The following is a 27,564-nucleotide window of genomic DNA, read 5'->3' as shown; positions in this document are numbered from 1 at the left end:
ATCTGAGAATCTGAGGTGTACATGTATGTTATAGAGCCATGCTATGATGTTGCAGTAGCAGTAGCGTCCTTACTGTTAGTTAGTTACCCACTAGAGGTTGTGATTCCTTCGGGAATCATCAGAGGTGGTGTTATCCTTTAGGATTCACCAGAGGTTGTGTTTCTTTCGGGATTCACCAGAGGTGGTGTTATCTTTTGAGATTCACTAGAGGTTGTGTTTCATTCAGGATTCACCAGAAGTGGTGTTATCCTTCGGGGTTCACAAGAGGTTGTGTTTCCTTCAAGATTCACTAGAGGTGGTGTTATCCTTTGGGATTCACCAGAAGTTGTGTTTCCTTCGGGATCACTAGAGGTCGTGGGTCCTACGGGACTTACTAAAGGTAGTGGATACACTTAACTACAATAGGATGAGAAGTTAGTTTTGCATGTTGATATGTGTCCCATGGGGACTAGAGGGGCATTTATGCCCCACCAGAGGAATACATTTAGAGGACATAAATGCCTAGTCTGACCCTAGTAGTGGGTTACTTATTGAATATTTTATACTCATTTTGTTGCTTCTAGTAAGGGTAGAGATGCATCGGCGATTGACAAGTGGAATTCATGATCGAGCCACTGCGACCAGTTTAAATGCTTCTGCTCGTATTTTAATATTTCTTTTATGTTTTAAATTTTCAATTATGAGATTTGAGACTACTGATAAGTTTTTTTTTTTTTTTTTTTTTTTTTTTTTTTTCAGATTTATTTGTTTCCATTTATGATTTATGGATGCCCTATCCTTGGATTTTAAATATCTGAATTTAATGTAAGTTTTTTTAATTACCTTATTTATTTAGCATTTATTCCACTATAAAAATAATGTTGTTTTAATTTCTATTCATGTATTCGTTTAGTAACGACCTAGCTTGAGTTCTAGGGAGTTGGGTCATTACAAGAATATCCCCGCTAATACATGAATGATCTGGATCAGATCATTTGTATCACTATACAACATTTGTAACACCTACAAAGCGGGCCATACTCGTAGTGTCACCAGAATAAGGTACCAAACTTTATCCATATACTACAGACCATTTAGGTTATCACTTAAACATCAACCTGTATGTCTCCTTATACATGTTTAAGTTATAACGATAACTGTGGATGTTAGTTTATTGGTTTGTGGTTAATGCAACTAAAATATCCCATATTTCATAGATGAAGTGAATAAAATATCAAATATTATTAATCATTTACAAGTTTGTTCGTAAAGGAACTTGTTCGTAAAGGTTTCCAAACTATAGGATCCTACGAGATTTAGGGCATCAATCCCAACAATCTCCTACTTGTCCTAAAGCTAGTAGGGTGTACAAGATAATCAAATTATACGTCCACACACACACATATTTTGCTACATACAAATGGGTCATGGAATGTAGATAAAGACGCATAATTTTGTAAGAATGATGTACAATGTCCATGTATAAGGTCATCATATTATACATATTTTTTAAGGTGGTTCAACTTTATTTTTATCTCCATTTTATTCGTGACATGAATCCAACTAATTAGGTCGAACTTAACAATTCAATTAAATGAAAATTGTAAAATCCATTGGCTTTATCTAAAAAAGTAGGTTTGGAATGAATGATTTGAAATTGAACTCTATACCATATTTGAAGAAGAAAAAGAAGAAAAAAAAATTTGCAATACATATTCTATTCAAACTATGATGGGTAAGATTACTGAATAAAAAAGTCATTTTTTAAAAAAATAGTGTTTATACAAGCAGATTATTTTAGAGTAAAAAAATTGCATAAGATATCTCTGATATATGAATTATGCATACCCAAACATATACATATGAATTCAGACAAAACAAATATGCACTCCCAAACACAGACATATCAACTCAGACAAAACAACTCTATATTCTTAAATACAAACATATGAACTTCAAACATCTTATATCAATTAAGTGTCTCAAATAGCCCCTAAGATCTATATTCAAGAGAGAAGAATTCGCAGAGAAATTTGATGAATTTTCTTGTGTTGTCATGATGAAGATCCATTCAGAAATGTAGATGATCAAGATGAACTATAACAAGAAAGAAGAAAAATTGAACAAATCGGCCAAATCTCAACATGTAAGCAGAAATTGCTTTGATACCATTTCACTTGTTGAATAAACAAAGTCTCAACTATTATTAAAATGCAAAAACTCATAAATAAGTACAATATATCTACCCTTTATATAGTAGGACAAGAATGAATAAAAGGAACTAAACAGAACAACAAATAGAGATGGAACAGAACTAACAAATCGAGACGGAACAAACTAACGGCTTAACAGACTAACATAAATACATTTATTCCAATTCCTTGATAGTTTCAATTTGGTTAAAAAATTTCGATACTTTTAATCTTGATATTTCTTTAAATTAAAAGAGTTTATAATTAATTTTTTAAAATTTATTGAGATCTAAAAACTAAGGCCTCGTTTATTAACCATTTTATTATTTGTTTTTGTTTTTGAAAACTAAGTCTATAAATACTACTTTCACCTCCAAATTTCTTCATTTATTATATACTTTTCTTCAATGGTTTAAAAAATCAAGTCAAATTTTGAGAAGTAAAAAAGGTAGTTTTTAAAAAATTATTTTTATTTTTAGAATTTGAGTAAACATTCCATCAATATATTTAATGTAAATATAATAAGAACTATGGATGATATAAACTTAACTTTAAAAATAAAAATTAAAAATAAAATAGTTAATAAAGTAGACTATATAAGAGGGGAAAAAAAAAAAAGCCTAAAAACTTAAAAGAAAAAAATGTAACATTTTCCAAAACGTGTAACCGTTCAAAACCGAACCAAAAAAGTTTTTTTTTTTTTTTTAAAAAAAACAAAATCTGCACCTTAAATTTGCGTGTAAATAACTAGTGCCCGCCGCGTGAGCTGTCTTCTTGTCTCTCATCCGTTTAGGTCTCTGCTGGGTCGCCGTTTGACTCACACAAACCAGTGAACTCTCGGCGTTGGACTATCTTTGGGGAGGAACATGTCCGGAGTAAGAGAAGAGGAAGATGAAGAACGAACTCGTCAGAGGAAGCTTGAAGAAGCCCTCGAAGTCAAATCGCTTCGTCGGATTGTCAGTGCATTTCTCAAGTACGTTTTGTTTATCGTTGTTCATATACTGGATTGCGATCGAGTTTCTTCTCTTTGAATCATATATGTATACATGCGCATATTGGTTATTAAATGAGTATTCTTTCAATCTGAGTATTGGGCGTCGCTTTGAATTATGTAATTTCAGAAATGTTATTGAAGTCTGTGAATTAAGATAGTAGTATAAGCTTTTAAGCCGGACGGAATCGTTGAGATTGAAATATTGACTTGTTTCAACTGGCAGGTGCTTACAGAAACTATTTCCATTCGTTAAAACGCGTTAGAATCTTTGAGTTTTAAGGACTTAATGTGAAAAACAAAATGTAAATAATGGATAGCTATAATTTGGATTGATAATGCTGTCCTTTTGCTTCTTATCTTTGTCTTCCCTTGTTTCTTGACTAATCACATTTGTTGTAAGTGGATATTTCTGTGCAACATTCGTATATTGAATGTTGAAGTAATGCATGGATTTTGATACAGCTATCCAGAGGCTTCAGAAGAAGACGTGAAAAGATATGAAAGATCGTTCAGTAAGCTTCCTCCTGCCCATAAGGTATCCAGATATTTCTTCTGTAATTCGATTATAGTTAACTGGTAAAAATCTACCTCTGATTTTCTGATAATTATAAACTATTCGATCTTCAAAGTTACTTAGAGAATTATTTAATGGAGATAAATTAAAATAATATTGGTAAAATAAAGTCATAATTATTGTAAGCTTTGTGATTTCACGTGCCATTATGCTCTTCTAAGTGAGAAATGAACTTTTCATTGATTTCATGAAAGTAAACAAAATGTTGAAAAGGTTCAAACAAGAACAAAAATATCTTCTCCTTATCAGAATCTGAAAACGCTCTCTCCTTCCTCTCTCCCTCTTCCTCCCTCCATCTCCCCAAACCCCACCCATGACCTACCTGAAGATGCTTGCTGCCATGCTCCTCCTGCTTAACAACCAACCATCTCATCAACATGACACAACCTACCCGCACGATTTCCATTGAAAAGAAACTTTTCCAGATCGACAGACCCATCTTCTCGAGGCACAAAAGTCTGCATAACAGAGAAAACAAAAGACAAGTCTTTCTCCATTACTATCCGCTGGAGCACCCTCCGATGGATCACAGAGGCCATCAGAACCCTCCACACTGCCCCATTAAACCAAAAATTCTTCAAGGAAATCAGAGTTGATGATCAAGTCATCTGGACAGAAAAAATCTCGAGCAAGAAAGGCTTCTCCATCGAACTGGTGAAACTAGACTACAATGGTGGGAGAAATCGAATCATTATTCCCTCAGGTGAACAATGCAAAGGCTGGAAACTCTTCACAGACCTCACCACTTTTTATAGATTTGACTCCACCACCAACAATAATGTTGGCCAACAACCCACCTACAAGGAAGCTCCCTTTAATACGGCTGATGTGAACAACAAAGAGAAGCAAGAGATGCAAGAGAATAAAGACAACAAAGAGAAGAAATTAATGAGGCTAGAAACATTGATTAACCAACCAACTACCACCATTCTCTCTTCTCTACCAACCCAATCCTCACCGACCCTGACACCTATCTTCACCCACAATATTGTGGTTATCAGAAGGAAAAACTTCCATGACGATTGGTTCAAAATACTAAAGGCCATACAAGCAGAAATCACAGCCTATGGATCTCTTTCACCATTTCAGCCCAACAAGGCCATCCTGAGATGTGAAGATATGGAACAAGCAAAAATCCTTGGAAAATACAATGGTTGGCAAAAGATCGGTTCTTACAAAGTCCTTTTCTCCCCCTGGAGCCAAAATGTTTTTCACGAAGAACAAGTTGTCCCCCCTTGTGGAGGATGGATAAAAGTGAGAGGACTCCCTTTTGACAAATGGACCTTAGAAACTTTCCAATACATTTGGGGAGCCTGTAGAGGTCTAATGGAAGTTGCAAAAAAGACCCTCAACAGAATGGATTTGATGGAGACCAGTCTCAAAGTCAAGTGAAACCACTCTGGTTTCCTCCTGACAAAGATTTTGCTTCCCTCAACATCATCATCGGCCATAGCTGTTTCGATTTACTCGTTTTTTTATTGCAGATTACCATATAGGGGTTATTGCCGAAATCCATGGCACTCTGGCCAATCTACCGGCAAAAATGGGCACGAAGATTGTTAAATTTTCAAATTCTCTCGTTGATGTTGATCCTACATAGGAAAAGTACTCTGTTAGGACAAAATTTACGGAGTAGAGGCAATATTACATACCAGAAGAATTCCAATTGCCCTTCAACAACAATCCCTTTTGTGGGAAACAATTCAACAGTTCCCACCTCATCCTCCTCCCAACCAAACCTCGTTCTTCCACCCCCGTCCAAAATCCCACACATCGAACCAAAAAATGTTACTATCAACCATAAACAATCTACTTTCATTGCTGGCAACCAATACTCCACAACTATCATCCCACATTCATTCAACATCGATTCTGATTGCTACCTCACTAGCCCTCTTCAGAGTGCCCTGGGATCCCCCAACCACAAAGACTCACATTGGTCAGACTTTCTCTCTTCCCCTCCACCCTAGTATAACTCAGAGCCCATGAATCCTATGTCACACCTTGCTGCCTTGGCTCCCTGGCTTGAATAATGCGGCCTCTGTATTCGGTCCATGCCTACAGGAAAGAATAGAAACAAACTTACAGAAAAACAAAGGAGGGGCCTACGTGAAGTCAAGAATTTGGAATGCTCCATTTCTTATGGAAAGAAGGCTAAGGCCTTGAACAGGGAGGGCTCACAATCATCTTAATGTTAATTCTCTCTTGGAATGTCAGAGATCTCGGATCATGGAAGAAAAGAGCCACCATCAAAAGACTAATCACCAAGCACAACCCAACAATTGTTATTCTCCAAGAAACCAAAAGTCACAATATTGACTCTGTTTTTATTAAATCTCTTTGGAGCTCTAGAGGGATCGAATGGACATCTATGGATGCAAATGGCTCTTCCGGAGGCATTATTATTATGTGGAACAACCCATCCTTTAGTTCCTCTTCAATTACAAAAGGTGCATATTCCCTCACTGTCCTTTTCAATCTTGCTGATGGTTACAATATCTGATTAACAGGTGTCTATGGCCCACCATATGATCCTGAAAAAGAACATTTTATAATTGAGCTCCATGATCTCTTCTGCCTTGTGGATGAAAACTGGATCATTGGGGGAGAATTTTAACCTCATTCGTTGGCCACAGGAAAACTCTAATGGCTGCAGACCTAATAGAGTTATGTTGGCCTTCAATTCCTTTATTGCCCAGCGAGAACTCATTGATATCCACCTCACAAATGGGAAATATACCTGGGCTGATTTACGCGTGCATCCCACACATACAAGAATTGATCGTTTCCTTTGTTCTGCTTCTATTATATCAAAATTCAGTGATGCATCCATGAAAAGATTGGACAGGCCAACATCAAACCATTTTCTCCTTCTTTTAACCCTTGGCAACCAAAATTGGGGTCCTGCACCTTTCAGATTTGAAAATATGTGGTTAAACCACAAAGACTTCCTCCCTTTTGTTGATTCATGGTGGAGCAGCCACCCATTAATTGGGCATCCTGGCCATGGCTTTAACCAAAAGTTAAAGAGTCTGAAGTTGGCTATCAAAGCACATTGAAACACAGAGAGCTTCTCTACAAAAGGAATTGGCCTCCATTGATTAGGAATCTGAAAATGATCCCATAACTTGTGATCTTGCTGATAGAAGACATTTGATTAGAAATCAGCTCCTCTCCCTAAACGCAAATGAGGAATTAAAGTGGAGGCAAAAGTGCAAAACAAATTGGCTGATCAATGGTGATGAAAACACATCCTTTTATCACAAATTTGCTGCTGCAAAAAATAGGAAAAATTGTATTACAGAAATTCTCAATGACTAGAACATAAGTTTGGTTAAAGACACCAATATAGAGGCTGAATTCATCTCTTTTTTACAGAAATCTCTTCACCAGAAAACTAGGTAATCGAGTTATTCCTTATCCTCTGGAATGGGATCCTATCAGCCAAGAACAAGCAAGTTTTTTTGGAGGCCCCCTTTACAGAACTTGAGATCTGGACAACAATCAAGGCTCTAGGCACTAACAAAACTCTAGGGCCTGATGGTTTCACATAAGAATTCTTTAGAAAATCATGGAACACTCTAACAACTGATTTAATTAGAGTGTTCTAAGATTTTTTTTGAGAATTGAATCATCAATGCCAACATGAACGAAACTTATATTTGCCTTATCCCCAAAAAAGTTGATGCCAAGAAGGTGGGAGATTATCAACCTATCAGCCTCAATACGGGCCTTTACAAGATTATTGCTCGGGTTCTATCAAACCGCCTCAAAAAAATCCTTCCATCTACCATCACAGTCCATCAATCAGCCTTTGTGGAAGGTAGACAAATTTTGGATACCTCATTGATTGCTAACGAAATCATCGAAGATCGGCATGCAAAGAAAATTAAAGGGGTGGCCATCAAGCTCAACATTGAGAAAGCTTTCGACAAGGTGGATTGGGATTTCCTTGATGCATTGTTAACTGCAAAGGGTTTTGGCACAAGATGGAGACAACGGATTAAAGACTGCATATCTACCACAAATTACTCCATCATTATAAATGGCAAATCTAGGGGGAAATTTAAAGCAACTAGGGGCCTTAGACAAGGTGACCCATTATCACCTTCTTGTTCATTATCATCATGCATAGTCTTAGCAGAATCCTCACTTTGGCGGATACAAAAGGCTTGATTAGTGGATACTCAATCCCAAGCTCATCTCACAACATCAATCACCTCCTTTTTGCTGATGACACTCTACTTTTCTCCATTAACAATGAGAGGATGATTGAAAACCTCGTCAATTTAATCTCTCTTTTTGAATTTGATTCCAGTCTCAACATCAATAGACAAAAATCAGAATTCCTAGGTATCAATTGCAAGGATGATTGGGTGGTGTCTATTGCCAATAGATTTGATTGTCAGGGATATGGCCTACCACATATTTAGGTCTGCCCCTTTATGGAAAACCAACAACAGTTACCTTTTGGCAGCCAATTTTAGACAAAATTGACAAGAGACTTCACTCTTGGCAACACAACTTCCTTTCAAAAGGAGGTAGACCGATCCTTCTGAAAGTAATTTTATCTAATCTACCTATCTACTATTTATCCCTCTACCGTGCCCCTGGGGAAATTATTGATGCCATTGACAGATGTTTTAGAAACTTTCTTTGGTCGGGTCATAGGGATAGCAAACTATCTCATTTATTAAAATGGGACAAACCGAAGAAACCTTTGGATGAAGGGGGATTGGGGATCACTGATATTAAACAACAAAACAAAGCCCTCCTTGCTAAAAGGATTTGGCGTTTTCATTTCGAGAAAGATGCCCTTTGGAGGATCTTAATCAAAGCCAAATATGGAACACACCATTTTGATCTCAAGGCTGCCGAACACAAAAGCTTATCAACCAGAAGCCCTTGGAAACACATCCTGCATCAATTGGACCTTATCTATGGGAATATACAGTGTGAGATTGGTGATGGTTCCTCTACAGCGTTTTGGACAGACTGTTGGCTTGCTGGTTCTGTCCTAAAACTGACCTTTCCTAGGCTCTATCGGCTATCTACCACAAAAAATATTTCTATTAAGGAGGCTTGGAATGCTACAAATTGTTCTTGGTCCTTAAACTTTAGAAGAAATCTTAAAGAAGATGAGATTGAAGAATGGGCTGCTCTTACTCATCTTATTCCATGTCTGAACCTTACTAATAGAAAAGACCAATGGATATGGAAGCTTAGCCACACTGGTTTCAGTACAAAATCTTTATACTCTTCCCTCATATCCAACCCGCTCTCACCTTCAACCGGCCTTCTCAGGAAATTGTGGAGCTGTCCCTGCCTAAAGAGAGTTAGATTCCTCCTATGGGAAATCACTAACTCCTGTCTAAACACTATGGATAGATTACAAAAACGATGCCCTTGGATCCACCTAGCTCCCTCATGGTGCTGCCTCTGTCAAATGAACAATGAAGATGCCCAACATATTTTCTTTGATTGCCCTTTCTCTAGAGGGATATGGATGGAAGTCTTTTCTGCTTTCACCTGGTATGTGGTCCTTCCAAATGATTTGCAAAGTTGGTTTCACCTAGTAATTGGCTGGACTCCTTTCAAAACTGACAAAGAACGCCTCTGGTTAAGCATCATTTGTGCTGTTTTGTGGAAGACTTGGGATGAAAGAAATGCTAGAATCTCCAAGACAAGGCTAAGACAACAAAGGACATTATTGATACCATCATACACAATGCTTTTTTTTGGTGCAAAGTTTTACAGGCTATACACAATCATAATTTTTCTTTCCTTGTTGCAAATTAGAAACACCTTTTGCACTCCCTTTGAAAGGGTCTTTTTGTACACCCTATGATTGGGGTCCTCGTGTACCAATAGATACCAATGGATTTCATTTAATCAATGAAATTGTTTCTTATCAAAAAAAAAAAAAAAGGATACAAACTCGTCCCTCCATGCTAATAAATTTTAATGGTTTCTTTTTGGTCAATAAAAAAAACTTTAATTGCATGATATCTCATGGGAAGTTTCTAGTAACGGGTAATTAAATTTTCCTTCTTTTCCTCCTTTTAATATGAAACTTTTAGTTTTTGTTAATCAGAAACCATTTTTTATTTGCTTGTATCTGCTTCTAAATTCTTGATTTTGTACTTTTTTTTTTTTTTGCTCTCTCTCCCTCTGACAATCTGTAACCCTTGAAATTATATCAATGAGAAAGTTGTTTCATGTTAAAAGAATAAAAGAGAAAAAAGAAAAAGAAAAAGAAAAAAGGAACCAGTTTTTATTAAATCGAATGAAAGTACATTAGGACCTAAAAAAGTCAGCTTGAAATACGTGTTCATAAACAGAAAAAAAATCATATAAGCTCCAATTCTTTGGAATAAGAAAAAGTGACAAAAGCACATAAAACACCCAATGACTCTAAGAACGAAAGACTTACATGAGAACCAATGGGCCCCAAATCCTGACAAGGGAGCTCTTTTGAAATATCCTTCAACAAATTCCAGTGAGTACCTTTGACCCCCTTTGACAGCCATTCAAAAGAATGAGACCATGTTTACTAACAATGATCCTCTACCACAAGGCATTGGGCTCAAAGGAGAAACACCACAGCCATTTGGCTAATAGAGGTTTGTTACGCAATCTTAAATTCCCAATTTCAAGCCTCCTAAGGAAATCAACCTTGATAACTTTCCATCTAATCAAGTGCAACCCATTTCCTTTCCCTTCTTCACACTCTTCCTAGAGAAAATCACGCATCAATCTCTCTAGACTCTTACACACACCCCACGATGCTCCGAAAAGAGAAAAGTAGTAAATAGGAATGCCATTCAAAACAAATGTGATCAAGGTAAGTCTACGAGCTTTAGAAAAGAAGCCTTTTTTCCTAGCAGCTACCCTACTTCGCACTTTATCCACCACTAGGTCTCATAAAGCCACCGACTTGAAATTACTTTGCAAACGAAGACCAAGGTAGGAAGAGGGAAGACTACCAACTTCACACCCAACCAACTGAGCCCATCTTTGAAGTTTCTCATCATCACAATTGATCCCCATAACACGACACTTACTCCTATTTATCCTCAAACCAAACATTCTTCAAAGAGATAAGAAACGTAAGGACGCTAAAACGTCAATCAATTCCAAAGTAAATATGAGTAACAGGAGGCTTCCCCATTGATAGGATAGTAAAAGTGGAAAGTTCTTAATATTCCTATCAAAGGAGCTTGGATTGGGGTCTACCAAGTGAAGCAGCCCATAACATCTCCTCATTCTAAAGTTTCCTCACAAGATTTTACCATTTGTCGGACCAAAGTTCCAACAAGGGTAGACTTAGCACTCAGATTCAAATTGCCACAAGCTTCAAGAAGGAAATCCCCTATATTTCTTGGTATACACCAATGTGTCCCAACAGAACTAGGAAACCTTATCTAACACTTGCAAGCAAAGGGGTGATGGAGAAAACAATGGTTATTTCTCTTTAGCTATGACTACATTTTCAAATAACTATGAGCTATGGGATGAGGAGAAATGGCTATTACTTATCAATTTCTACAATGTTTTCAAGTTGGTTTTACATTTACCATTTTCAACACTTACCCTTGCGTAATAATTTTTACTAGCAATCATCTTATCATCTTTTCACTCTCTCTCAAGTATTCTAACTTGTCTGTTGATCGACCCGTTGATTGCTTGTGCAGGCTCTACTATCACACTTTCCCTTGAAGTTTGAGAGACTTAGAAGGTAGATTTGAAATAGCTAAATTTTTATAGACAAGAATATCAATTGCTCATATCTTTGGCCTGCTTTTGCAATTATAAAAAAGTAATCATTGCAGAGGATATCAAATCGCCTTTATGTTTCTTAATGACGTTGTTTTGGATGATTTGGAATATTAAAAGCTTTGGGAGAGAATGTTTTTTATCATTAGTTTTATGTGTCTCATGTTTTCCCCCCTCCTTTGGTGGTCATGGACTTGGTTCCCGTTTTTCTTGTTTGTTCAGTTTCATTATAAGAGAAACTGGTCCTTATGAAAGAACCTGTTGCTGATGTAAATTTTATATATTTTGCATCTTAGGTTATCCTTAATGTTTATATTTGACTAATCAAAGTATGAAGTGTTTTTCATAATGGAGGACATTTGGTTCATTTCCTTCATAGATGCTATCAAGTATCAAACAACTCTCTCCATTTTGGTTTTAGGTTCTCTAGTTTTTGTATATGTATAACTAGATCCCTCTAGTACTTTTCAAGGACATTTGCTGATTTCAGTGATTGGATACCGCATATAAGAATTTGGCTCACTTTATTAAATATTTTGAGTCTGAAGTCAGATGGTAGAGACAATTGTGAACTTGGTGAATATAGAACGGGTGGATGTAGAAGATATTGGTGCAAAATAGTAGGTTCTGTTGTTTAGTAAATTATAGAAGATTAGATTAATTATTAGATTCTTTATTACTTTCCGTTACAGGTTAACTACCTACAGAAATTAAGTCTTGAAGGATAAAAGGAAATTAAGTCTTAAAGGGTAAAAAAGAAAAATATGTATTCATCAGTGCAGTCTAAAAAATTCTCTCTTATTGTAGACCAGAGGGGCTGTATGAGTTTCTAGGAGTCTCCCTTATCTCTGGTTATTTTGGGGTTGGTACAGCCATACAGGGGTCTGAAAAGAATCTTGTATCAATTAATTTCTTAGCTTTTACAAACCTATATATATATTTTTAACTATTTAATTGCTTTTATTTATTTTGAACGAGGGAACTTCGATAATGTAGACTGATAAACATGTTGCTAATTGTTTGAATTCTTTTTCATGTATCAGCTACCCCTAAATCATATGCATGAAAATGACCATTTTTAATCATCTTTAGATTGTTGAAATTAAACAAAATAAGACCCACATGTACATTAGAAGGTCAGAGGTCATGACAAAGTGGTTTCTTCCTTCAAAGGCGTGTTTTAAAGGTACAAATTTTTATTCTTTTCTTACCGCCCAATAAAAAGTAGTGAAGAAGTATTGGAACTGTGATGTAGTATGAAAACATATCCCAAAGAGAGAGATAGAGAGAGAGAGAAAAAAAAGAGGCAGAAAAGAAGGAAATAAAATAAATTCCACATTTATGGTTTTTTATTCCTTTGTAACCTTTTAGCAATTATTGCTCTTTTGCAACTGTAGATCTGCACCGTAGTTTGAAGCTTGCCAAAAAAAACTGTAAATTATTGATGAAAGATTATTGAGGAACTGCTGTTATTGATTCCTAAGCACTTGTAGGATTTTTGTTTCCTACTCAATTCCATGGCTCCTTGTCACTTGGAAGGTATCTAAATCCACCGGCGGTTGGTCCTACCCAAGATTTAAATATTGATGTGGATAGAAATATTTAGATATAATTTTTCAAAGATGTTTATAGAAATTTCAATGCAATATTGATGTTCTCAAATATCCTTCGAAAAGTCATAGAAAGGAGTGAAGTTATAAAATTTATCCGAATTAGTGAATTAGTATTTTACACTCTTAATCCTATCCAAAAGAAGTATTTTACACTCCTTAAGATACTATTTTTGTTCACGAGTTTGAAATTTTGTTAATATTGTTACTTAATATTGAAATTAGTAATCGACTCCTTATATTAATATCAAATTTAAAATACCAGCGCATTGATGGATATATTTTATTCGACACCCTCAATGCAATAAAAGATCTTTCCTACTTCATGGGAGATTTGGATGGCTTGGCATGGGAATTTTTGTAGGATTCTTTGGGAACTTGAGCAATGAATGGGAGAGAAGAGGCTGCAGTTTCATGGCTCTTCTTGGGCTAGAAATTTTTATATCCATTTGTAAAATTATTCTCCATTTTTATATTATTATTATAGCAATTGGAGGGTTTTTGTTATTTATTATTATTATTGTTGGTTTTTGTAACTCTCTCAAGCTAGGTTGGATCTCACCTCTCATTACTTGTGGATAATGTAGTTTCTGGTTAGAAAAACATATCTGCTTGTTACTGGGGAAAATAGTCACAGATAGTTGAAAAATCAAATTTGTTGGTCCAAGGGGTTCTCCTTTATGAAGTTTTGTGTGTGTGACCGTGCTGGAGGATGTAATGAAAAGTACACTTTGTAGGTGTATATGCAAAATACTGAATATGCGTGTCAGGGAAGACATACTTCCATACAAAAGAACAGCGTTTGGCATATATTTTATTCCTGATCTCTCCATTTTGCAGGCATTTGGAATTCTTTCTGTTTTCCTCTCCTAATAAGTTGAGCTCAATAAATGCCTGTGAATTGATTGTCTGGCCTTTATATCATATATATTAAGCCTATTCTCTCTTATAAGATAGTTCATAAACAATGTTTCAAGCGGGCCACTGTTAGCTTCATGAGACTTTAGTCATAACTGGGTAAATTCTTGAACATGAAGTGGAGAAGCTGTTGCAATGATTACTTTCAACTCTTTTGAGTATGATATTATAGAAATTTCACAGAATGTAATCAATTGACATTAATTTTGCAGGTGTATTTCCACGAATTCATATTTCATCTTTAACATGCTTCAGGTATGCACTCTTGCGTTCTGTAAGTAATGAAAATTCATCTATGTAATCCCTATAGTAGAATTACGTCAAGAGCTCCTATAGAAAGAAAATGATGATGGAATACTACATACTTCTAAATTTCTACATTTATCGATTTCAAAAGTTGAAAGAACAACCATATGGAATAGATTTGATAGAGCAATGAAATGATAAATGATATTTCATATCTTCATTGCCAACTTGGGAATAGTTCAACTGGTTAAAGCATACATTCTCAATTGAAAGGTTTGAAGTCTGAATCCCCACCCTCACTAGTTGTTAAACTTAAAAAGGAGACAGTTTAAAATAAATGGCTAAGAGGTCAAGGGTTCAATCCATGGTGGCCATCTACCTAGGAATTAATTTGCTATGAGTTTCCTTTGACACCCAAATGTTGTAGGATTAGGTGGGTTGTCCCGTGAGATTAGTCGATGTGTGCGGAAGCTGGCCCAGACACTCACAGATATTAAAAAAAAAAACTAGTTGTTAAACTTGAACTATTATATCTTCACTTGATTCACCAGTTGTAATGTACCCATTGTTTTCTTAGAAAAAGAAAAATAAAAAGAAAAAAAAATGAAAAAAAAAAAACCATTTGCAATGTACTTTTGGAGAGAATCTTATAAGAAAAAAAAGTTAGGTTAAATGACAAGTTTAGTTTTTGAACTTTGAGGTTTGTGTCTATTTGGTCTATATGAACTTTAAAAAATGTGTAATAATTTCTTGAATTTTAAAAAGGCTTAAATGTATCTAAGCTTTCAATTTTATTTGAAATTTTATATCAAATAGATTTCTGACATTAAAAAAAATTAAAAATAATTTATCTGTTATATATTTGATTTTTATGTCTAATGAAATTTCAATTCCAGTTTTAGTATATCCATGAATTTTTTTAAAAAATATGATTTGACACATTTAAATTTTCAGTTTCTTTTCCTCTGCACATTTAATTTTTTGGTCTTGTTTTAAGGTAACAACATTCTTATATGTATGGTAAGGGTTGAGTCTTGTGAAGAAGATCTCCATTTGATTTAAGTAACGTGGACTGTATTCCTTTTCCCCTATGTTGAAACTGATAACAGGCATTTGAACCTCCAATTGATATGAGCCAAGACACTGATTGTTGTGATGATTCATGTCCTGATCATGCCCATGATGATCAATTTTGTTGTAGAGGAGAAAGGAATGTCAATGATTATTTATTTTCCCGGGAGAGCAATGTATGTTCTGGTGAGCCAACCTCAACAAGTGGAAGAATGTGTTCTTTAGAATCCAGACAAATCTGCTGTCCTGAAGGTGCAAGTGACTCGCCTAAGGCATCAACTATCAACCAGGTTCAGCAACAATGTGAAAAATGACTTTCTTAAATGTCTATTTGTGTAGATGCATGCTTATGTTCAAGTTCAAATTAATATTGCATGATCAGTTTATAGGGTTCTATTTTTGTAGATGCATGCTTATTTTCACTTGTGCGGTTTTATCAAAGATTTGGGAAGAAAGGATTGATAGAATCTTCCAGGATATTGCTAAATCATCCAAAGATATCCTAGAATCCTCTATTTTCACCGACTGTTTGGTCTTTAGATCTACTGCCCCTCAAAAACCAGAATTTAAATTTTCTTATTGCTAATTGGAAACATCTTTTGTAGTCCCAGTGAATAAGGCTGTTTTGTATTTTTTTGGAGTATTTCATTCATCAATGAAATTGTTTCTTATATAAAGAAAATTGCACGATCAGTTTACCCATCATTGTTTATCATTTGTGTTGGGTAGTGCACAGATAACCATGCAGTAGACTTTGTAAAAATTAATTATTAGTGGTTGATTAAAATGCATTTCCAACTCTTGAGCTCTTTTCATTAAATCAATGAAAAGACCATTTCCTTAAAAAATGAGAAAATTTGACTTCTGCATATGACAGGAAGTGGAAAATGGTGTGAACCATGATCCTGCTCATCCGAATGATGATCAACATTTGGAAGAGAAGGAAATCACAGATAAACACAGTGGACACTGTGTTTCCGATTGCAATGGAAATGTAACTTCTTTCATTCTTTGCATAACTCTACAACTAGCTATGAATGTTGAACTTCATTAAAATTTGTCATTGACCATGTTGTGAAAATCAGATTAGTACGTATCTCATTATGTATTCAGTATTCTACCGTGATGATGAAATCCTTGGAACTGTCAGCTCTATCTAGCTCAACAACACATCTTTTGCCCTAATATTTTTCTTTTCAGTGATTTCATGTAGTTTGGATGCTTTCTGACGCAAAATGGACATTCTGATGTTTTTAACTTATATATTGATGTGATACATGCAGGACTGTTCATCATCGCATGAGTGGCTGGACCCATCTCTACAGTTGAATGTTCCATTGGTTGATGTGGATAAGGTTCATCCATAGGAGCTAACTCCATGAAATTTTATTTATTTACTAACATTCTGAATGAGAACAGAAGACATGAACTTGAGAACACTATTTCCATTTTCTTATTTGAAGCTCGAGTTAATCGTAGTCAAATTTGGAACTGATGGGTCATTTTCTTTCTTGCATAGGTCCGTTGTATTATAAGGAACATAGTCAGGGATTGGGCTGCTGAGGTATGTTTTGATCATCTTTTTGAGACTTCGTCGTTTAAAAAAATATTAATCCACAATCTTCTCTAATCTGATGTAGGGTCAAAAAGAGCGTGAGCAGTGCTATAAGCCTATCCTTGAAGAGCTAGATTCCCTCTTTCCAGATCGAAAAAAAGAGAGGTATGCTGAATATTCTTTTTGATTCAGTTATGATCAGCAGATTAAATAATCTGAACCTGGGCATTATGTTCATCAGTCCGCCTGCTTGTTTAGTCCCTGGAGCTGGACTTGGACGACTGGCTCTAGAGATTTCATGTTTAGGTATGCGTGCAATTTTTTCTAATTAGTATCTGATTGTATAGAAAATCAACCACAGTTAATTTGCTCAACTACAAAACAGGTTTTATAAGTCAGGGGAATGAATTTTCGTACTACATGATGATATGCTCCAGTTTTATTCTTAATCAGTAAGAAAGCTTTTATGTCAAACCTTTTACTTTGGTGCATTCACCATGTTATTGCTAAATCAGAACAATTCACTTTCAGATTTGTAATGAAATGGCTTTCTTGAATTTTAGTACCCAAAAGGTTGGTGAATGGACAATATATCCCTGGATCCACAGCAATAGCAACTCGCTTTCAGATAGTGATCAACTTCGTCCTGTTTCAATACCAGATATCCATCCTGCAAGGTATCTGGTGTCTTATATTGTCTTCGTTTCTGGTCCAATTTCTCGGTACATAAACTATGTTGTTGCTGTTATTTTTAACAGCATCGTTTTCTTCCTTTAGTGGGTTTTTTTTGGGCTGGTTCTTGTATGCCTATGTTTTCTTCCATTTTTTCTCAATGAAAGCAGTTGTTTTTATATGTATAAAAAAGACAGCAACATTTTCTCTCTCTTTTTTTTTTTTTGCAAACTATTTATCATAATCCTAATATAGACATGTTTTTGTTTATTTATTTGATGTGTAATGGTTTACACGAGCTACTATTTGAAGTCACATCATGGTGTTAAGTAATAAAATAGAACATATGAAAGCTGTGAAGTACTAAATTAGAACCAAGTTCATGGATACAGTAAGAATAAAAGTTAAGAAATTGACATAAGATTCAAACCAACAATCAACTTGTATGCTAGATTGGCATTTCACTCCCCCCTTACATCATTGTTTTCCAAAGCAGCGCAGGGATTACTGAAGGTTTCTCAATGTGCGGTGGTGATTTTGTTGAAGTATACAGCGATCCAAGCCAAGTAGGTAAGCAAATTGTATCCCAAACTATGAATTATCTGCTTATATGATTAGGATACCTGTAAAAATCGCACTTTGACTTCTAATCTTCACCGTCGTAATGATAGTTGTCGAATGATTGAATCTGTAGCTTTATTAAGGACATTGGCAAAACTATTTTTTATGGGATTATGTGCATGATAGTTTGAATATTGGCTGATTTCCGTTAAACTCAGTAATTTTTTCCCCTCATGTTTGGGATGCATACGCAGGACTTTGGGATGCAGTTGTGACTTGTTTTTTCATTGATACTGCTCATAATATTATTGAATATATAGAGGTCATATCCAGAATCTTGAAAGAAGGAGGAGTAAGAGCGTCCTCTCTCTTGTAAATGTTTTTAACAACAAATTAGTTCCGAACATATTTTAACAAGTCAAGTGACAGGTGTGGATAAATCTGGGTCCCCTGCTATACCATTTCGCAGATATGTATGGTCAAGAAGATGTACGTTTTTCATCCCTTAATTAACTGCCCCGGAAGGCTCTTAGAGTTCGAACAATTCAATTATTTCTTTTTTCAGGAAATGTCCATTGAACCAAGCCTAGAGGATGTGAAGAAAATTATATCGCACTACGGCTTTGTGTTTGAGGTAACTTTAGGTGTAGATAATAGTCATTTTTCTGTCCCATATGTGTTAACATGCTAACATGGACTTCAAAAATGACTCTTTTATCTTACAGAAGGAAAGGACAGTTGAGACGACATACACAACAAATCCTAGATCAATGATGCAAGTAAGCTTTTTGACTCTTTAAGATCAACAAAATGTGGTCATAATGTTTTGATTCTTAAATACTCAAATTCATGATATTCGATCTTCAAATGCCTAGAAAGATAGTTGGACTCTGCTCTTGTCTTATTCGTTTAGAACTCTCGTTTCTCCTCTATTTGGTTGCATTAAAAGTGTGTTTGGTTTAACTTAAAAGTGTTCAATCTAGAAAATAAGTCATTTTAGAAAAAACTAAAGTAGCTTTTGAAACACTCGCAAAATGTAATTTAAAAGTTTTTATCAAAAGAGTTTAAATAAAAATGATCTTTTTGAAAAACACTTTTCTCTCTAGTCAATTCAAACATACCTAAAATGTAGAATTTTACCATCTATGCAGAATCGATATTATGCTGCATTCTGGACTATGAGAAAAAAATCAGCTACAGAGGATCCGACACATTAATTCACTCTCCCACAGTGCGAGTTCCTACATTTATTACATATTCTTTTTCTTTTTGTCAGAGAATTTGCCCATAGAAGTCGAAGTTATTTTACTTCTCTTTTTTCTGAGTGGCATTCCAGCATCCAAATAACAGATGGTATCTGCATGGAGAGTTTTTATGAGTCGATTGTTGCATTCTTTCTAGGTGTTTGCGTCTTGAAAATATCAATTTTAACTGTTTCCGATGTTTTGATGCTGAACGCTTCTGTATTTAGAAGTTATGATGTTGGATCCCTTGACACAGTACTTTAGTGACATTGCTGTTTTTCCTCTTCTCTTTCTTTGAATATTACATCTCCCATCTCCTCTTTTGAGTTTAATGTTAGAAATTCAAACCTCTAACCTCACCCCACAAATTGAGATGTAAGAGTTTGTCCATAGAATTAAGGAATATTTGGGATGTTCAGTGGGTTATTATAGTTTGTGAGTTGTAATAGTCTATAGGTTATAATGGTCTGTGTTTGAGAAACAAACTATTTGAGTATGAGTAGGAAATAATAAACACGGTGATAATAAGGGAAAAAGAGGATGAGTAGAAAATAGTAAATACAGTAATAAAAAGGAACTGGAAAAAGTAATATTGTAGTTAATTGTTCGTTATTAGAATCTCAAACATGGTGTAGGCTTTAATAACCCACTCCATCAACATGAAATCGGGGGTCGAAATATCATTTAAGTGCATATTTGGAAGTGATTTTGAAATAGTTGAAATCAAATTTGTCGTGGTTAAAATCACTTTGAAAAACATGGTTTAATCACTTAAAATCAATTCAATATTTAATTTTACACTTTTAAATCCATTCTTATACTATTAAATGTTTTGAATGATAAAAAGTATTTTTCGAATTATTTTGAAAATGATAAAAGTGATTTAACTATTTTAAAATCAAGTGGTTATGACAATTTTGTGATTACATTTCCATTCGTATTGCAAGTTTTTGTTATAGAAGATGTTTTAGGAGCAAAATCAACATTGAAAAAGAAATAATAGGTTTGGGAAGGGTACGAAAACTAACTCCTATTATATGTTAACTAACTATTCTTTTATATAGATGGATTATCTTTTTCTCTCTGTTTTTTTTGGGTTAGTTTTGTACTGTATTTGCATAAATTTCTATTCAATTTATAACTTAATTACAGGGAATAGGTTCAAAAAATGAAGGCCATATATTTTTTTTCTAAAATTTTATGAATTTTCTAAATAATCAAATGTGAGAAAGTCGAATACTTATCTAATGAAATTTGTTCAAATGCTTTGATGTTAAACAAATATATATTTAGCTTAGAGAGGTTAATAGATACAAAATGTTATTTTAGCATTTACTTAAAATTGAAGTAATGGTTTATATATNTTCAAATATAGAAAAATAAATCAAAATATTTATAAATATAGTAAAATTTTACTATCTATCTTTATCATAATAGACACATACAGTAGTTTATCACATTCTATTTTGGTTTATCGCAGATAGATTGTGATACTTTGTTATTATTTATAAATATTTTTCAGCAATTTCGTCATTTAAAATAATTTATATAAGTGTATGTGTGTGTATATATATATTTGTATGTATGTTAACCACCATGAGCTTGCACGTTAATTAATGATCAACAAGAGGTGTATAAATAATAAATATGCTTAGAGAAAGGGTTTAAGTAGTGTTATTTCTTGTCTAGAATTTAATATCTAGTGAGTTATCTTGGTAACTAAGTAGTAGGTTATCTTGTGAGAATAGTCGAAACACGTGTAAGTTGGTTCGGATGCTTATAATATCAAAACATATATAATTACATTTTTTATGTCTTAACTAGTTGAATTATCTTTAGGTTAACGTAAGACTTTTCAAATTTATTCAACTTAAATTATTTTAATTCTTGCTTTTTCTAATCATTTTTAATTATAAAAGAAATATAAGCAAAGAGGTGTTAGTAGATTCAATTTTCTTGTTAGTAGTTCAACATACTGTAAAATTCAAATCTCCATTCTTGTTCAATGGTAAAAGTTAATACGTCTATTTCTTCAAAAGCAATTCAATTATTGTCAGTTATGAATGTTTATCTTTCGTTCATCACCAATATAATCTTAGGTTAATTGTATTAAATGGAGTATTTTTTAAGCTAATTTTTTTAAAATTAGATTCGAAGTATTTTTTTAAAAGAAAACTTAATTACCACTAAACTATGTTCATTTGGTAGAATGTTACATCGTTGAAATGATGTTAAATTAGTTGGAGATTTGGAATTTTAGAAAGAATAATAAAAATTGCAAGAAATTTTATGAGGTCATAAATAGGAATTGGAAGTGAAAAAAAAAAAGAAAAGAAACGAAACGAAACCGGAATTCATATTCTTCCCTCCTCTGACGCAGCCGCCACCCCCTACTCAGTCTCGTTCTCTGGCGATCGCGTACCACGAGCGGCGAGCCTCCGAGACGACATACAGACTCCGGCGACCAATCTCGCCCGACCCACGCATTGACGACATTACCCACACTGCAAGCCCACGCATTTGAGATGCGTTCCCTCCTCAGGCCACGAGCGACTAGGCCTCACTGGCGACAACCCACGCAGATTGACGCTGAGCGTTCTTCTCCGGTGATTACTCGCCAGCGAGTTTTGACCCACAAATCTGACTTGCATCGCGAGCCCGACTTCGAATGTCTTTGCCTAGGCCGTCGCACCATCATTTCCCTCCGTTTCGACAAGTTTCATCATTGACCCACTCTTTGTTGGTCTTAAATCAGTTGTTACATTCTCTTTGCTGAAAGAAATGCTTCCTTTTCAGGAGAAGAATCCAACTTAGTTGCAAGTTTCAATTTCAAGTCCACAAACAGAGAAGGCGTTTTGTCTCTAAAGAGTTCGACAAGGTTCAGTTCGAGATATGAAATTCAACGTCAAGTCTATTGGGGAGAAGGGAAGCTATGTCTTTACTCAAAATTTAAGGATTTCCCAGTTGGGAAAATCAGGTCGCATTGAAGAAGCTGTTGCAGTTTTCTCACAGATGACTGAGAAGAACATTGTGACGTACAATTCAATGATCTCCGCCTATGCCAAAAATGGAAGGATAGAAAATGCACGTGAGTTGTTTGATCTAATGCCTCAAAGAAATTTGGTTTCATGGAACTCCATGATCGCGGGTTACTTGCACAATGAGTTGGTTGAGGATGCAGCCAAACTGTTTGATAAAATGTTTAAGAGAGACCTCTACTCGTGGACTTTGATGATAACTTGTTATACACGTATTGGTGAGCTCGAGAAGGCAAAGGAACTTTTCAATTTACTTCCCGACAAGCAAGACACAGTTTGTTGTAATGCACTTATTGCTGGTTATGCTAAGAAGAGACGGTTTGACGAGGCAAAAAAGCTATTTGATGAAATGTTGGTTAAGAATATAGTTTCTTGGAATTCTATGTTATCAGGCTACACCAAGAACGGAGAAATGCAGTTGGGGCTGCAGTTCTTTGAAGCCATGGGAGAAAGGAATGTCGTTTCATGGAATTTAATGGTTGATGGATATATTGGGGTTGGTGATTTGGATTCTGCCTGGATGATTTTCAAGAAAATTCCAACCCCAAATGTGGTATCATGGGTGACGATGTTCTCTGGTTTTGCACATTACGGTAGGATCACTGAGGCTCGGAGTCTCTTTGACGAGATACCAAGTAAGAATTTGGTTTCTTGGAATGCTATGATTGGAGCTTATGTACGACACAACCAAATTGACGACGCTTATAAGCTATTTATGGAAATGCCAGAAAAGGACTCTGTATCATATACTACTATGATCAACGGGTATGTTCGAGTTGGTAAGCTTTCGCAGGCAAGGGAAATTTTAAATCTAATGCCTTATAAGAATATTGCAGCGCAAACAGCAATGATCAATGGGTATGTACAAAGTAGTAGAGTGGATGAAGCCAACGAAATTTTTAGTCAAATTTCTGTGCGTGATAGTGTTTGTTGGAACACCATGATCACTGGCTACACACATTGTGGAAGAATGGATGAAGCTCTCTGTCTGTTTCAAGATATGGCATGCAAAGACATGGTTTCATGGAATACTATGATTGCTGGTTATGCTCAATCAGGACAAATGGTCAAAGCACTCGGAATATTTAATGAAATGCAAGAGAGGAATATTGTCTCTTGGAATTCTCTGATTACAGGATATGTACAAAACGGATTATACTTTGAAGCACTGAATTGTTTCATATTGATGAAACAGCAAGGAGAGAAGCCTGATCAATCAACTTTTGTGTGTTGCTTGCGAGCATCTGCCAATCTTGCAGCTTTGAATATTGGAATTCAACTTCACCATCTCGTTATCAAGACTGGTTTTGGTATTGACTTATTTGTTAAAAACGCAATAATGACAATGTATGCAAAAAGTGGAAGAGTCCTTGAAGCTGAAAATGTATTTGCTGAGACCAATAATAAAGATGTGGTCTCATGGAATTCTTTGATAGCTGGATATGCATTAAATGGGTGTGGAAAAGAAGCTCTTGGGCTTTTTGAAGAGATGTCAATAAGAGGTATCATTCCTGATGAAGTTACATTCACTGGCTTATTATCTGCTTGCAATCATGGTGGTCTTGTGGATCAGGGTTTGAGTTTGTTTAAGTGCATGACTGAAACATACTCAATAAAACCCTCATCAGAACATTATGCTTGTGTGGTTGACTTGCTTGGTCGGGTGGGTAGGTTAGAAGAAGCCATGGAAATAGTGGAAGGGATGAAAACTATGTCAAGTGCAAAAATATGGGGTGCATTGCTATGGGGATGTAGGAAACATCAGAATTTGGAGCTAGCCAAGTATACAGCTGAGAGGCTTTTAGCACTTGAACCACAAAATGCCTCAAATTATGTACTATTATCAAACATGCATGCTGAGGCAGGGAGATGGGATATGGTTGAAAGAGTCAGGGTATTAATGAAAGAAAATAAGGCTGAGAAGCAACCTGGCTGCAGTTGGATTGAAATTGACTATCAAGTGCACTGTTTTCTATCTGAAGCTCCACCAGGCTTGAGGCTAGAAATTTGCAACATCTTGAAAACTGTTACTGCACAGATAAGAAACACGGAGTGGATGTTGGATTATAGGTATATACTTGATATATTGTGAGAAACTGCTGATAATGAACAGTTGTGAGTAGATAGAGGAAGAGCGGTTTTGGAGATTTTTCCATGTTCTCACACCTTTTTTATAGGTAGTTCTCTTAAGGATGTTGACATTTCAAGTTCAGCTTGCAATTCTTGAGATATGTATAGAAATGAGAGGAAACAAAAGAAACTTGTATTGATGAGGAAAAAGAATGGTGAGGAATGGAAATTAGATGACTTGCTAAAAAGATTACAAAAAAATCAATATAATCGAAACGATGGGCAGAAAAATTTCATAGAATGCGACCAAAAAATCCAAAACTTCTCTATGAGTGACCCATTCTTAAAAACTTCCTTCTAATTGATTTTTTCCACATGTGAAACATCATTTTTGCCCCTGATTTAAATGAAGCAGCTAAGCAAGCGGGAATGGGAACGTGCGTTTCATTCACTTTTCTTTCTTCACAGATTGTTCATATTCTTCTCTACTTGCTTTCTCTTGTTGCACCTTCACTATTCTCTAAGTTTCTCCGAGTGTTCAATTGTTTTTCGAACGTTTCGACCCATTTTCCATCGTTCTCTTAATTAGAAAGGTACGTTGCTCTCTTGTGTTTCAATGCACTGTGATTTCCGTTATTATCTTAATGATTAGGTCCACAAGGGCATGGATCAGTATATATTTAGGGATCGTTTAGTACATAATGAGGGATGTTTTAGAACAGGGTTAACTGTCGCTGAGTTTACGGGGTAGTGTTCGTTTTGTAAATGATCAAACGATTCGTGGATTTAGGTTCTCGTAATTTTCATATTTTGTACTAAATGATCGTTTAACTTGTACTAAGCGATCATTGAGCATATGCTACACGTCGTTTAGCATATTCTATGTGATCATTTACCTGTTTATAAATGATCTTTTATCTAAAACTCAATGATCGCGTACATAAAACTAAATGATCCTTTAATTTTTGTTGGACGATCACTTAACTGTCTGTATGTTTGCTATCTAAGATGGCCCATTAAATCCCTTTGATACATATTTCCCTACTATCGTCTCTTGCCTAGTCCACATTGGCAAAACAAATGCCTTGATTAAGAAGAATATATCAAAGGAATAGATGGACATGTTTAGGAAGACATGCTTTGGTCCACTACCAGACATGGATCTTGTGTTCAACAGGCAGATTTTCCATCATTTTTTTTTATTAAGAGAGGTCATAGATGAGAACCCAGATATCATAAGCTTCAACATCCTGAGGAATAAGGTAGCATTCACCCAAGATGATTTTAATTTCGTAATTGGGTTGTGACAACCGAGGAAAGAATCGAAAGAGATACTAGCAGTGAGAGGCTACGATACCTCCTGTTTGGACTGAAGGGTAAAAAGGGTAATGAGCAATTTTGCAAGGATGTTGAGTCAGCATTTGAAAATTTCAGATTTACAAATGATGAAGATGTCATTAAGGTGGCATTAGCATTGTACTTCAAGGTGGTTTTGATGGGGAAAGATAAGAAAACCCAGTTCGATATCCAGACATTTTGGGTCTTTGATGACACTGAAGTATTTAGACATTATGACTGATCATCTATCATCTTTAAGTGTACATTGGAAAGTTTGAAGAACATATTGCGCGGGAAAAAAGAGGCACACGGATTAAAGAAAGCAAAAAATCCAAATCATCTCACATATTATTGTATAAAGGGATTTACACATGCATTCCATGTACATACTTATACCATCTACTTCAATCTATACGAATTTGTAAGTTATGTATATATAACAATGTTTTTCCATAATGTAGGTATGGGTTTACGAGGTATTGTCTATATCAAGTAAATTCATAGCAACAAAAGTTAGCAAGAATGCAGTACCATGAATGCTTAGGTGGACTTGTTCTCAAGCTCCATCCTTCAAGATGTTGGAGAAGAATGTATTCCAACCCAAAAAAGTAAGCATTATTTACTATAAGACCAAGAGATGGTGTACAATTAATTTACTAGACAATCGTTTATGTTTAACTAGACGATCGTTTATATTTTAATAGATGATCATTTATGTTTTACTAGATGATCGTTTATGTTTTTACTAAACGATCGTCTATATCACCTATATTGACTTGTTATCATCGTCTATATACAGACTATTGTTATATCTAGATTTGTACCGATAACAAATGAAATGAGGTATAAGGAGGATTGACTAAAAGGATTTGATATGATGCAATTGGTTCACCAAGGAAGAATTGAGATGATGCCACATAGGGCGGTGATGACGACGTCCTTACTGACCAACATGCCCTGAATGAGACTGCTGAATTTGAGCATCAGGAGACGTGCAGGGGACGTGGCGATCTATTCAATCAACATATTCTCGAGCATGAACCCATTCGGTTAGATCAGCTAGTTATAGAGCCCCATACATGTAATATGGAACCAACCAACCGTCATAAGAGTAGTAAGAGGCAGTTGGAATCTTTAGATAAGCATGCCAAGTCCTCACGTAGACGCAAGAGAGGGAAGACTTATAGACGTCTGAGAGAGGAATTATCAGAAGTTCGCAATGATTTGACCAACTTAATGGTGATGGTCCATCAGTCGTATGAAAACATTAACCAACAACTAAATGAGATAAAGTTACTCATTCAGCTTTGAAGTGAGGTATGTACTTTGCCTTCGTCAGAATGATATTAATCAGATGATCGTATAGGAATTAGTAATCGATCGCGTATGAATTAGTAAACGATCATCTATAAAATACTACGTGATCGTTTAATACTTACTAAATGACCGCTTAGTATGTTATATATGATTGTTTAGTAGTTGTAACCGATCTCTTAGTAATTTACTAAAGAATCTATTAGGTCATTCTGATCATGTTATTACTTGTGTTATCATTTACAGGAAAATAACATATGGATTCCCCATAATAAAGGTGATAATCATGGAGGCATCCCTTGTAATCAAGGGGATGATAAGGATGAAGAGACACCTTACGATAAAAGTCAAGATGGGTGGTGGATAGCGGTAATGATGAGACTAGTATACTTGACCCAGCCATCGAGGAACG

General features: G+C 35.3%; 2 protein-coding genes across 3 annotated transcripts; both read left to right on the top strand.

The window, feature by feature from the left end:
- Positions 1–2,909: 2,909 nt before the first annotated feature.
- On the top strand, positions 2,910–19,681 carry LOC120085925 (carnosine N-methyltransferase-like). Of its 2 annotated transcripts, none has more exons than XM_039042243.1 (18): positions 2,910–3,144; positions 3,628–3,700; positions 11,434–11,477; positions 14,256–14,298; positions 15,399–15,650; positions 16,238–16,354; positions 16,644–16,715; positions 16,880–16,924; positions 17,001–17,080; positions 17,157–17,221; positions 17,301–17,367; positions 17,479–17,592; positions 18,084–18,157; positions 18,403–18,500; positions 18,578–18,637; positions 18,714–18,782; positions 18,874–18,927; positions 19,300–19,681. In XM_039042243.1, exons 1-18 carry the CDS (start codon positions 3,038–3,040, stop codon positions 19,363–19,365), a joined length of 1,500 nt encoding a protein of 499 aa, XP_038898171.1. In that variant the 5' UTR covers positions 2,910–3,037; the 3' UTR covers positions 19,366–19,681. The 2 variants fall into 2 exon arrangements, with proteins under 2 accessions (XP_038898171.1, XP_038898172.1); XM_039042244.1 differs by lacking the exon at positions 2,910–3,144 and adding an exon at positions 12,608–12,701.
- Positions 19,682–21,733: 2,052 nt separating this feature from the next.
- Positions 21,734–24,961, top strand: LOC120085315 (pentatricopeptide repeat-containing protein At1g09410, mitochondrial-like). Its single transcript, XM_039041244.1, has one exon. The coding sequence runs from the start codon at positions 22,285–22,287 to the stop codon at positions 24,520–24,522; it is 2,238 nt and encodes a 745-aa protein (XP_038897172.1). The 5' UTR covers positions 21,734–22,284; the 3' UTR covers positions 24,523–24,961.
- Positions 24,962–27,564: the final 2,603 nt, after the last annotated feature.

This window comes from Benincasa hispida, chromosome 9 (genome assembly GCF_009727055.1).
Source record: "Benincasa hispida cultivar B227 chromosome 9, ASM972705v1, whole genome shotgun sequence".
Taxonomy (NCBI): Eukaryota; Viridiplantae; Streptophyta; class Magnoliopsida; order Cucurbitales; family Cucurbitaceae; genus Benincasa; species Benincasa hispida.
The sequence above is the reverse complement of the archived record's forward strand: the minus strand, read 5'-3'. Positions and strand labels throughout refer to the sequence as shown.

What these genes read in the sequence shown, in the direction of transcription:
- LOC120085315 (XM_039041244.1), top strand. Translation starts at nt 22,285, where the DNA reads ATGAAATTCAACGTCAAGTCTATTGGGGAGAAGGGAAGCTATGTCTTT.
- LOC120085925 (XM_039042243.1), top strand. Translation starts at nt 3,038, where the DNA reads ATGTCCGGAGTAAGAGAAGAGGAAGATGAAGAACGAACTCGTCAGAGG. An exon ending in CCAGATATCCATCCTGCAAG is followed by an intron (nt 17,593 to 18,083) that starts GTATCTGGTGTC and finishes TTTCCAAAGCAG; the next exon opens with CGCAGGGATTACTGAAGGTT. An exon ending in CAGCGATCCAAGCCAAGTAG is followed by an intron (nt 18,158 to 18,402) that starts GTAAGCAAATTG and finishes ATGCATACGCAG; the next exon opens with GACTTTGGGATGCAGTTGTG.